Genomic DNA, 12,065 nt, shown 5'->3' with positions numbered 1-12,065 from the left:
CACAGGGCCCCTGGGCAGGCTCTGCACCTGGGCAGACAGACCCAGCCCTGCTCTGGGGGGCAAGTACCTGCGTTCTGGCAGCCTGAGGACTTAAGCCCCTGCTCACTCTCACATCGCTGGCTCTCCGCCTTGCGGGGGCCATGCCAAAGCCAGCTGCCTGGGTGGTCGAGCGTGACCTCTTCCCTGGGTGCCCCAGGCAAGCAGTCACTGCATTCAGGACTGTCCTGGGAGGCACCCCCTGCTGCTAGGACGTCAGGCCTTTCTGCATCCTCGGTCCTGCCACAGCACGGCCTGGGGACGGCTGACAGAGGCAGAGTCTGGATCTGCCCGTGGCCACCTGCTCCCTGCTCCTGCCTGCTCTCAGCAGCTCTGGGCCGCAGTCCTGCCCGAGGCCCAGCCCTGAGTTCCGCTGGCGCTGACCAGTGTCCCTGCTGCCCTCTCCCTGTCAGCCCCATCTCCCTCGCACCCCAAACACACACACACACACACACACACACACACACACACACACACACACAAAGTGGGAGGTGCCCTGGGTGGCACAGCAGGTTTGGAATACCAGCAGAGCAGGATGCTTTTATGTGAGAGACGGTGACAATGCCTTTGCCACGCAGGGCTGGGGTTGGGGTCACCCGGAGGTTATGGCATGTCTGGTTCCCCGTGCCCAGGAGGTACTGCTCGTTTCTGGAGCTCCCTGCCTTGGGGGCTCTGCCTGGAGCAGGGTGCTGACAACCAGGATGTCCCCGGAGACCTCATGGCAGCACTGGGAGGCCCAGGGAGCACACCGCGGGGAAGGCCTCACACAAGCACTCCTGCTGCACCCCTTCCGGCCCTCTCACTGGCACGCAAGCTCCAGGCAGGAGCCAGAGCCGGAGACCCTGCTTCTGGGAGGAGAGAGAACAGGGGCCCAAGGAGGAAAGGATGGGGAAGGGGAAAGAGGCAGAATGGGGCGGCCCGGAGGCCCCTGGCCTGCGCCTGGCGGCCGCTCGTCCCAGGCTGGCCTTACCGTCCTGGCTGCAGGCCCCGTACAGCTTGATGACTTGCGGGTGGCTGACCTGCGTCAGGAGGTTGAACTCTGACAGCAGGTCCCGCAGCTCGCTCGCCGAGGCGTTCTCTGAAATGCACGTAAACACAGCAGGTTGCAAAGCGGTCCCTTCTGTTAGCCCCTCCTGCAGCCCTGCTGGGTCACGGCACCCACACCGAGGGTGGGGGGCGGTCTGCTCAGACCCATTATTCCCTTCAGAGACATCCTACCCAGGTTCAGACGAGGCCTGCAAGGATCCCACTGCTTGGGGCTACTCTCAGCCCGTGGGAGGGTCAACAGCAGCCTCGTGTGCCTCCGGGGAGTAAGAACCCGAGAAGCACACGTCCACGTGAACGGATCTTTCCATGGAAAGCCTCCCAGGGCTGGGCTGTGCCCACAAATGGCATTATTTCCCTGCGATCACCATCTCTCAAAGACAGTGGTGCACAGAGACCCCCTCGTTAACCCTTCTGGGAAGGTAAAGGGACTCCCTGTTGTCCCCAAACACCTGCTGACCAAGCACTCAACAGTGGCGGGTGAGGCCCTGCAGAAAGGTGAAGACCGCCAGACATCACAGAAGTCCTCCGGCCACGCTGAGCACGCGTGTCCCAAGGGTGGACGGAGCGTGCTCGGGCTCCCACCAGAATCTTGGGTGTGGAGGTATTCTGAGACAAAAGCTGCGGCTACACAGTCCTGCTGGGTCAGTGGTCCCACAGCCCAGTGCCCAGCTGTGTCACCTCCTCAGGGTGCAGACTTGTCTGGAGATGAGAAGACAGCTGGGAGATGGGGCACTGGGACTCTCTGGACCACATGTGGGTGACCCAGGGCCAGTCTCACTGTGCCCCTTAGGGCCTGGGGTCTCATGGGCAAGGGGCGACCCCAGTCTGAGGGCCTGGGCAAGTACCCAGAAACACTCTGCACTGCATGGCCCCCTGACTGCTGAACCCACGTGTACATCAGCCGACTGTGTCCACTGCACGGCCGCTGGGCCCTCCGTCGGTCCACTTGGGCCAGAGCCCGGCTGTGGCAGAGGGCCATCTACCCAGTCTCTGCTGAGAAACACCAGTGAGGACGCCTAGCTTGCAGCAAGACTGGGGCGGGGCAGACCCGCTGAGGACCAGTGGGGACTGGGCAAGGCAGGGCCCTAGGGGGCAGGGACTGGTCCTTACAGGTGGTCTCTTCACCAGGACTCTGGCGGATGCTTGGCTGAGAGAAATGAATGGAGCAGACTGGGTTGGGGAGAGCTGTCAGTCCAAAACCAAAAGGGCTTTTAATTTAAACTCGGATCTTTACCCAACACTGGTACAGAAGTAGCACCACTCCAGAACCTTCCAAGGGAGGAACGTCCTCACCCTGCTTCTCCAGGGACCACGCCAGCCCACGTCATCCACGGTGGGGATCCCCAGACTGTAGCCGCTCAGGAAGAGCAACGGGGGGGCCTCTTCAGGAGGCAGCAGGCCAGCTGCCAGAACCCTGGCTGTCGCGTGGCTTCATCCACCCCTTGGGGCTCCCGCAGGTGCGTGTGGCAGAACCATCATTGTGTACTGCCTGGACAGATACCTTTCAGCATCTTTACAGCCACAGTCGTGTACCCCGCTTTGCCTTTCAGCCGGAAGGCCGTTGCCTTGACCACTTTTCCAAATTCTCCTTCTCCCAGAGTTTTTCCAAGAACCAAGTTCTTCCGAGGAAATTCCCACTTTGGATCCTCCTATGTTGGGTGTGAAGGAAGGGAGAAAAGAAAAGAGGGAAGAAAGATGGTGAGAAAAGGAAAAAGGCAAGACGTGGTGGACAAGCTCCAGTGTGCAGACAACTGACCGTCACCTGAACCAGCCCGTGACAGTCACCATGTCCAAGGGCAGGACCCCACAGTCAGGCCCTGAGGTGTCGTGACATGATGTGTCTCCCCCATGGGAAGGCAGGTGTTGCCACAAACCAGCCTGGACTCCGTATGTCCGTACCCTCGCTGGCCCCTGTCTACCGAAGATGCCCTGTGCCACCCCAGGCCCGTGTCCTTGTCTGTCCAATGAGGGATTCAGGGCTTACTCAGCACCCACAGGGGCTCACAGGGGAGCATGGCCTCTTCCCTGGGAGTCAGGCCCAAGCTGCTCAGCACCGTCTCCGCTTTGGACACCAGGCCACAAGGCACTGACTGGCCAGCAGCCCAGATCTTCAGGTGCCCTTTCCAGAGACCCCCCCAGGACTCCCAAGAGAACCGAACTGGCACCAGTGGCCCAAGTTGCCTACAAGCCCAGGACCCCTGGCTACTGGTGGGAGTGTCAAGGACACCTTCCCTGTGTGGCAGCCCGTGGAAAGGTACCACCATGCTCCTTGGGAACCTCCACCCCAATACGTGGAAGACCCTGCTCCTCCCATAGGCCCAGGCATTACCCTGAACCTGCACCCCCCTGCCTTCCCACCGAAGTCCCATCCACATACCATGCCCACTCAAGACCACACCGGGGCACCTTCCCAGACCCCCAGCCTGGCTCATGCACTTGAATTCTGGGGATGCTGAATCCAGTCTGGAACCTGCCTTCCTGTGCCAGCACTGGGCATCCTTTACCCCAAGCCTCGCTGCAATTGGGTGGCGAGTGGGTGTGGCTTCAGGTGCTGTTTACGCTGTGCCCTGCCAGGCTCGCCTAACACACAGAGATGACACCACTGGGGACGCAATGCCCCCCAGCGAACAGAGCCTTGTGTTCTGACATCTGGGAGCAAGGCAGCCTCCTCTCAGCACCACGGCCAGGGGTGCCTTCCAGCCAGATCCCGGGCTTCCTGGTGTCTCAGGTTCCCCAAGAACCCATAGTCAGGGTCAATGTTGACAACACGGTCACCACCGCCCTGGTGTCCACCCTGCACTGGATAACAGTTTACTGCTCACAGAGACTGCGCTAAGGTAGATATCACTGATCTGATCCTCTTAAAAACGTTAAAAACCATTCCCCCCACTTTACATAAGACAAAACGAAGGCCAAAAGATTGCGTAGCACGTCGGAGACCTCGGAGCTGGTCAGCGGGGCCCCCGGGCCTCGGGCCCGGCTCTGAGTTGCTCTGGGCTCTGGGCTGGAGGTAACGTGGGCCGAGGGTGGTTTTTGCGGAGGGGTTCCCCCTGCGCACGCACCTACCAGCACCACTCTCGCCGTGCGCCTCAGCCCAAACCGCCAGGGCATTTAAAGGAACAAAACGGCTCGGCCCATGCGCCTGCTGTGGAGGCTGAGATGCCGCTGGGGCTGGAGAACCCCACCTGCGGAGCGATGGGAACTAAGGAGGTCAGGAGGGAGGCCTCTGTGGCCACCACATCGGGGAACAGCCCTCACGGCCCAGACCCTCACCGAGGGGCCAGCCCCCCTTGGGTGGCACTTCCTATGAACTCTGGCTACCTCCTACCCTGGGCTGCGGACTGTGGCCCCCAGGTGCCAAGCTTCCTGCACACGGCGCAACGCTCCCTACCCAGCCTCGTGGGTAGAACTTCTGTTCCCAAGTACCCTCGGCTCTGGCCACCTCCCTCAGCCCCGCCCAGCACCCGGCTGCCAGCAACTTGGGCGCTCCCAGCAAGCACGCTGAAGGGCACGGCAGGCAGAGGACTGGCCTGGCCAGGTCGGGGTGGTGTCTGAGGCGCCCACGCTGACCGCAGGCCCAGGCCCTGCCATGCAGGAGGGGCTTGGGAAGCATGCTGGCTCTGGCTGGCACTCTTCATCGGCCGGCTGGTCACAGGCCCGGGCCTGGCTCCCCCACAGGTGCCCTAGGGGCCCCTCAGCGCTCCCACCCTCGGGGCCAGAGACAGACTCCCCTCTCTGCTGCTGCCACCCCGACCAAGCCCCCGCCTGCCAGCCTCTCTCGCCGGGGTGGGGACAGTGCCTCCCCACGGGGCTCCCACCCCACAGACTCCCAACAGAGCGGCCTGCGGAAATGAAGGCAGAACACGGGCCCCACCCCCAGGGGTCCCACCCTCTGAGAATAAAATCCATGGTCCTCCTCAGCGCCTCCGCCAAGCCTTCCTCCTCCCAGCGCTTGGGGCATCTGCAGGATAGCTCCCGGTCAGGTTCAGCACGGCCCACCCTCCCCGTACCCTAACGGCCCAGATCTCAGACCATGTAAATCAGCACCCATCATCCTCCACCCTGCTCCATGCTCTCCGCCCCTCCCTGGAAGGCCGCTCAGTGAAGGCAGGGGGCTGCTGGAATGCTCAGGGTGTCCTCCCGGTGGGTGAGAACGCATTAGCCCCAGGTGACCCGTCCCCTCCTCCCCTCCCAGCTGCCCGAGACCAGAGGCCGGCGCCACCTGCAGGCCCCCTCCCCCCGGCGGGGGGCGCTGCCTCCCCAGCCCCGAGGCCACACGGGGAACCTCACCGGGATCTTGAAGGTGTCCACAGAGACCTGGTTCTCCACGGAGTCCAGTGAGGGCCGGCGGGCACCGGATGAGGAGTAGCTGACGGGAAAGGCCTGGGCGGGCCGGCGGAAGGTCATCTCAGCTGAGGCGATGGGCGGCTTGTGGGCGTTCTTGTGGTAGCGGTGGATGCAGAAGGTGGACAGCAGCACGGACACGATGAAGGAGAAGAGCACGGCTGCCGCGATCACCATGCGGCAAAGCTCGTCACACAGTGGGTCTGCAGGCAGCGGGGGTGGGCCGTGAGAGGTGACACCCCGGGAGGGGGACCCCGGATACCCACAGGAGCTGGTACAGAGCAGCTCTCCAGCCCGCCACGCCCAGGACAGCCGGGAAGTGTCTGCTGTGACCAGCTTTGAGCATCCTGGAGAGCACTGCTGGTGTGAAGGTCTGAGAGTAATTGCCAACCCTCCAATAGAAGCGGCCCACAGCAGATACGGTTCTGTACGTTTTTGCTATTGGAGACTGTTACCACCCTTTTCCAGAAGGAATGAGAGTTTATAAGCAGCCTGCTTAAGGTCACACAGCAGAGGTCATGCACACCTGCACCCACCCACCCTAGAATGCTGCACTGAAGCCAGAGGCCCGGGGGCGCTGGTGGGGAAGTGCAGCTCTTCCCCTGTGTTCCTGATGTATTTTGTATTTTCTTTAAAGTCAATATAAAGGAGGGAGGAAAGAAAACTGGCCCAGGACCTAGGGCTGTGCAATAACAACCCAAATACCAGAAAAGCATCCCTGGGCTCAGGCAGGAAAGCTCCGCATGTGCTCAGTGGGGCACGTGCCGTCCCAGAAGAAGCACCTAGAGGCTCTGGCTAGGAGGATGGGGACCCATTTGGCCAATGCCATGGGCCCAGCAAGGCCCTGCACAGGGACAGTCCGAGCAGACACTGAGTTATCTGGTGAAAGAACTAATTTTCCAGCCCAACCTTTACCACAGAACTTCGGGCCAGGGAGTTCCCTGGTGATTCAGTGGTTAGGGATCCGTGCTTTCACTGCCGAGGGCACGGGTTCAATAATTCCTGGCTGGACATGGAAGCAACCTAAGTGTCCATCGACAGATGAATGGATAAAGACGATGTGGCACATATATACAATGGAATATTACTCAGACATAGAAAGAAACGATATTGAGTTATTTGTAGTGAGGTGGATGGACCCAGAGTCTGTCATACAGAGTGAAGTAAGTCAGAAAGAGAAAAACAAATACCGTATGCTAACACATATATATGGAATCTAAAAAAACAAACAAAAAAAAGGTTCTGAAGAACCTAGGGGCAGGAGAGGAATAAAGACACAGACGTAGAGAATGGACCTGGGGACGTGGGGAGGGGGAAGGGTAAGCTGGGACGAAGTGAGAGAGTGGCATGGACATATATACACTACCAAATGTAAAATAGATAGCTAGTGGGAAGCAGCCGCATAGCACAGAGAGATCAGCTCGGTGCTCTGTGACCACCTAGAGGGGTGGGATAGGGAGGGTGGGAGGGAGACGCAAGAGGGAGGGGATATGGGGATATATGTTTATGTATAGCTGATTCACTTTGTTATAAAGCAGAAATTAACACACCATGGTAAAGCAATTATACTCCAATAAAGATGTTAAAAAAAAAAAAAAAAAAATCCCTGGCTGGGGAACTAAGATCCTGCAAGCTGCATGGCGCGGACAAAAAAACCCCAAAAACAACACCAAACTTCAGGCCAGAAGGCAGTCTTAGAGGCCCTGACCCAGCTCCCTGTCTGCAAAGATGGGGGAACCAAGACCCCGAGGGAAGGCAAAAGGTCTCCTGGGTTTCCGCGCCTTCCCGCAATTTCCTCCCTCGCTCCTTGGGGCTCAGGGAGGTGTGGGGATCCCTGCCCACGTGGCCCCAGCCAGCTCACCCTGGCTGTCTTCCGGCTCGCAGAAGCACTTCTTCTCCTCCGGGAAGCAGTTGCAGATACCGAAGCCGGCTTTAATCCCCCGGCGCTCCCCAGGCTCGTGCCCACCAATGATGCTGCCGCCCCCTGATGATGGACACAACCCACTCAGCAGCCCACTCAGCCTCGGGGGGACCTGACCAGCCAGACCACCCGGACAGGAGCGTGAGAGGCCCCTCCCCACCTGATGTCAGGACTCTCAGGCCCAGGGAGCGCAGTGAGCTCAGAAGTCTGTGTCACCCAGGCAGGAGTCTCAGCACGACAGGCCCCCAAACCAGTCCCCTGGCCACAGCGGGCGAGAGGAGGAACCCACAGGCTGCCCAGGGCCCTTGCTGAGGTCCACACGCGGTTACTTTTCAGAAGCAGAGCACGGGCAGCAGGGGCAGCCGGGAGCCAGCGGAATGGGGGACAGGGCGCCGCACCCCCGTGAGTCGGCCAGGGCAACACCGGAGAGGGTGGGTCAGGCCAGCAGGCGCTAGTCTTGGGGGAGGAGAGCCCTTTGTTCAGATGAAACGTTAGAAAAAGGCTCAGCGCACGCAACCCGGGAAGTCGGCTGGCCTGGCTGAAGTGCAGGTGGGAGTCCAAGCCCCTCCAGCTTGCTACCTACACCCCCTTCCCAGGCCCTGCCCTTGCTCAGGTACACGCGCAGGCCCGGTGCTTACGGAGGCAGTCCTGGGGGCAGATGTTGGCGTCTCTGCTTTCCACGGCGTCACAGTGGCCATCGGGGCAGGTCTTGATGCTGGGGGAGCAGGTGGAGAAGTTCCTGGTGATCCCTACGGCACACAGCAGGCAGTTACTACCATGAGGGAGCACCAGCCTGGTCAGACTGCCAGAGCCACGAGGGCCACACCCCAGGGCCTCCCCCAGGGAGAAGCAAACCGAGGCCTGAGCCGAGAAAGACCACACGTGGAGCCCATCCCTGAGGAGAGCCTGGGGGTCCGGGGTGTACAGGGCAGCCCGGGCAGTGAGGGCTGGAGGAGCTGGGCAGTCCCAGGGCTCTGCCTGGGCTCACATCAAGGAGGCCAGAAGAGACCAGACAAGGCTGGGACCCTCTCAAGGCGGTACCATGAGTGGGACCCTCACATCGGTGGCCGTGGCTCGGAGCCAGCAGCAGGCTAAGCCCAAGGCTGTGCAGGTCCCTCCTGCTTGGGGCCACTCTCCCTGGGCTGGGATCTCCCAGGTAGAGCTTCTCTGAAGATCGTTTCGGATATTTTGAATTTTTTTTAGGGTTTGTGTTTTTATGAACTAAAGCCAACTATGAATGATGTGCACAGTGTAACCTACCTTATACTCACCCACCTTTTAGATCTTTGAAAAGGGCCTGTGAACTATGTGTCTAAAAGCAGTGGGTGAGGGCTTCCCTGGTGGCGCAGTGGTTAAGAATCCACCTGCCAGTGCAGTGGACACGGGTTCGAGCCCTGGTCCGGGAAGATCCCACATGCCGCAGAACAACTAAGCCCTTGCGCCACAACTACTGAGCCTGCACTCCAGAGCCTACGAGCCACAACTACTGAAGCTTGCGTGTCTAGAGCCCGTGCTCCGCAACAAGAGAAGCCACCGCAGTGAGAAGCCCGCATACCACAACGAAGAGTAGCCCCTGCTCGCCACAACTAGAGAAAAGTCCGTGCGCAGCAACGAAGACCCAATGCAGCCAAAAATAAATAAATAAAATAAAATAAATTTATAAGAAATACAAAAAAATAAAAGCAGTGGGTGAATGGGGGAAAGTTAGGGGGAGGGATAGTTAGGGAGTTTGGGATTGACATGTACACTCTCTATATTTTAAATGGATAACCAACAAGGACCTACTGTATAGCACAGGAAACTGCTCAATATTACATACAACCTAATCGGGAAAAGAATTTGGAAAAGAATAGATACTTGTATGTGTATAACTGACTCACTATGCTGTGTACCTGAAACTAACACAACGTTGTTAATCAACTATGCTCCAACATAAAATAAAAAGTTAAAAAAAATAAAAGCATTGGGTGAATATATTCACAACTGTACATGTAATTTATGTGTATACGGGTAGAGAAAATGGAGACACAGATGCCAATTCACATCTAGTTTAGGGACAAATATATGTACAGAAATTCGGAATAAAATAAAAAGAAAACACGCACATCCCAACTTTGGCCCAGACCCTCCCAAGCCCAGAGCGAGTCCAGCCTCAGGCACCTGTGATCCCACGGTGATAAACAGCCCCAATGTCCTCATGCCACCCTGCACTCACGTCCACCCTCTCCTGGCATCAGGAGTCACAGCAGGGGACAAGGCGCTGGGGAAGAGACTCCGAGTGGGCGGGGGTGGAGGGCACCGCAGAGGCTGGCAGGGCCCACACAGACGCCCTTTCCGCTCAGCCGTCATCACCCTCCCGATCACCCGGCTCTGCACGGGGCCTACCTTTGCCGTCTCCCTGTCTCCACTCGCACCTGCCCGTCAGAGAGCCCAGGCCGCCGCATTCCTCACACTCGGGCCGCCTCTTGCTGACCGCGCAGGACACGGGGCAGCCTGGCTCCTCTGCCACGTCTGGGGGGGCAGAAAGCAAGTCACAGGGGGCCAGCCTGGGCCCTGTGTCCAGCCGCCAGCACCCACGGGGGAGGGCAGCGCTGGCTGAGCTGTCCCCACGGGCTGAGCCCAGAGGGGAGGTAGTAACTAAGCACCGGGGCGCAGGGCAGCGAGGGGGCTGCTGGGGAAGGGGTGGTACCACGGTCACAAAGCGGGGACAGCTACTGGGCTAAGTATGGAGGGAGGGTGTGAGGTGGCCAGACTCGGCCAGTGACACACAGGACACCCAGTTAAACCTGACCTTCAGATAACGATGAATACCTGCTTTGTGTAAATATCACAATATCACCTAATATCACGGTGACACGCTTGGAAGTTTGTCTTCTAAGAGACGCTGCAAAAGTTGCAGGAGACGTACTTACACCAAAAAAATTGCTTGTTGTTTACCTGAAATTCACGTTTAACCAGGGTCCTCTACTGTATCTGGCAGCCCTAAGGCAAGTGCCCAGGTAGGACGCGTTGACAGAGGTGATGGGCAGCAGTGACCGTCCACAATGCTGTCACTCTGGGCTAAACTGCTTCACACTTTCCCCCTGTCATCCTTCCAGCTTGGCTGTGCAGTGTGCACCGTTTTCCCATGTTACAGGGAAGAAGGCTCAGGCTCAGGGAAGCCACCAGTTAGTGAGGGGGAGCAGGACCGGGCCCCTTCTGTGGGAGAAGCCCGAGGCTCTACTACGCCCCGTCCATCCCGACCCTCCCCGCAGCCCTGGCACTCACATGTCCCCTCCAGTGTGACGAGCAGTGGGGCCTGGGCTTGCCGGCGGGTTGGCCGTTCGACGGCCACTACCGTGTACTGGAGTTGGGCACACTCGGGCCGCTGCAGGGCCTCCGTGTCGTTCACGAACAGGGTCCCCGTGGTGTCCTCGGCCGAGGTGACCATCCCCAGGGCGCTGCAGTTGGCGCTGGAGAGCTGCAGCTTGTACTGCACGTGGATGCCACTGAACTCCTGGCAGTTTTCCACACAGACTTTCCCAATCTAGGCATGGGACACGGGGCATCCTTAGCTGGGTGGCTGGACCACCTGTGATGGTGGCTGGAGGGTCTCCCTGACAGCCTGAGTCCCAGGACAGTTTCCTACTCAGCCCAGGATGGTAGCTCCCCATCTCCCCGTCCTCCACGCCCCCCGGAACCTGCAGACCATGCGCCTGCCTGGTCCTGCCCTGCCCAGACCGTGGGACCACCATCCATACCTGCTCCTCAGAGCCGGAGGTGAAAGAGCACGGGGCACTGGGGTTTGGTTTTGGGGCTGGCCCTCCAGGGAGGTGCTGCTGGCTTGCCCAGCTCATCCCTCACGTGCTCACTCATTCAGGCACAAAGGCAGCCTGTATGCCTCCTACACACCTCCCTCTCTTCCGGCCAGGCCAGTTTTGCTCTGCGGATCACCAGTTCCCATCCTTAGTGCACATGGCTGGGGTGGTCCACGCCCGGGCCAGGTCACTCGCCTGGTTAGTCAGAGCATGTCACCCCGGCCACAATTCATGCAGCATGGTTGTTTGTCCCACACAGGACCCAGGGGGCCTTCCTGGGACTTGGGCTGGAACCCCTGGGAGAGAAGGGATGCTTCTCCCAGGGATGCTAGGCTGGCAGCTGTGGTCACTGGGGCCCGGAGCTGGTCAGCTGAACTCTCCTTTTTACCCCCTCAGCCACTCGGGTTACCGTAAGGGTTGCGGTGGCTTGAGATCAGAAGCTCTGACTAGTCAAGGCTGAGGGCTGGGGGCCTGGTGGGGGAGCGGGGATAGGGCCCTGCCTGCAGCCACGCACCATGCCCTTGCTCAGCCCGACTCAGGCCCAGGGCAGAGCCAGGCTCCTCCAAGCCCACGCTTGACGCCACACAAAACCACCTCCTGGGCGCCACACAAAACCACCTCCTGGGCTCCACACAAAACCACCTCCTGGGCTTCGAGCACTTCCCTGTACAAACCGGGCTCACTTCCACTCTCTCCAGTGACTCTCAAAATTGCCCAAGGCCATCATCCTCAATTTACAATCATAAAAACTGGGGAGCCGGTGAGAGACCACAGTGAGTCTGAGGCCAGACTGGGACTCGGGTCCCTGTGCCCTCCTGCGTCTGCTGGAGCACAGGTGACCCACCTCCAGCAATGCCTGCTCCCGCTCAGCCCCCCAGACACCCCTCAGGCCCCTCTGCTTTGTCACCTCCCACCACCCT

General features: G+C 59.5%; 1 protein-coding gene across 1 annotated transcript in view; it reads right to left on the bottom strand.

Moving 5' to 3' along the window:
* Positions 1-12,065, bottom strand: part of RET (ret proto-oncogene) — a 60,522-nt gene that overhangs the window by 9,691 nt on the left and 38,766 nt on the right. Inside the window, exons 7-13 of the mRNA XM_059900585.1 lie at positions 10,616-10,874; positions 9,734-9,859; positions 7,987-8,097; positions 7,289-7,411; positions 5,374-5,630; positions 2,585-2,732; positions 1,007-1,114 (exon numbers count right to left, since the gene is read on the bottom strand). Of these exons, the coding sequence (XP_059756568.1) occupies positions 1,007-1,114; positions 2,585-2,732; positions 5,374-5,630; positions 7,289-7,411; positions 7,987-8,097; positions 9,734-9,859; positions 10,616-10,874 (1,132 nt within the window). The remainder of the gene's footprint in view (positions 1-1,006; positions 1,115-2,584; positions 2,733-5,373; positions 5,631-7,288; positions 7,412-7,986; positions 8,098-9,733; positions 9,860-10,615; positions 10,875-12,065) is intronic.

This window comes from Balaenoptera ricei, chromosome 16, assembly GCF_028023285.1.
Source record: "Balaenoptera ricei isolate mBalRic1 chromosome 16, mBalRic1.hap2, whole genome shotgun sequence".
NCBI classification, from domain to species: domain Eukaryota; kingdom Metazoa; phylum Chordata; class Mammalia; order Artiodactyla; family Balaenopteridae; genus Balaenoptera; species Balaenoptera ricei.
Note: the sequence above shows the minus strand (reverse complement) of the source record. Positions and strands in the feature narration are given on the sequence as shown.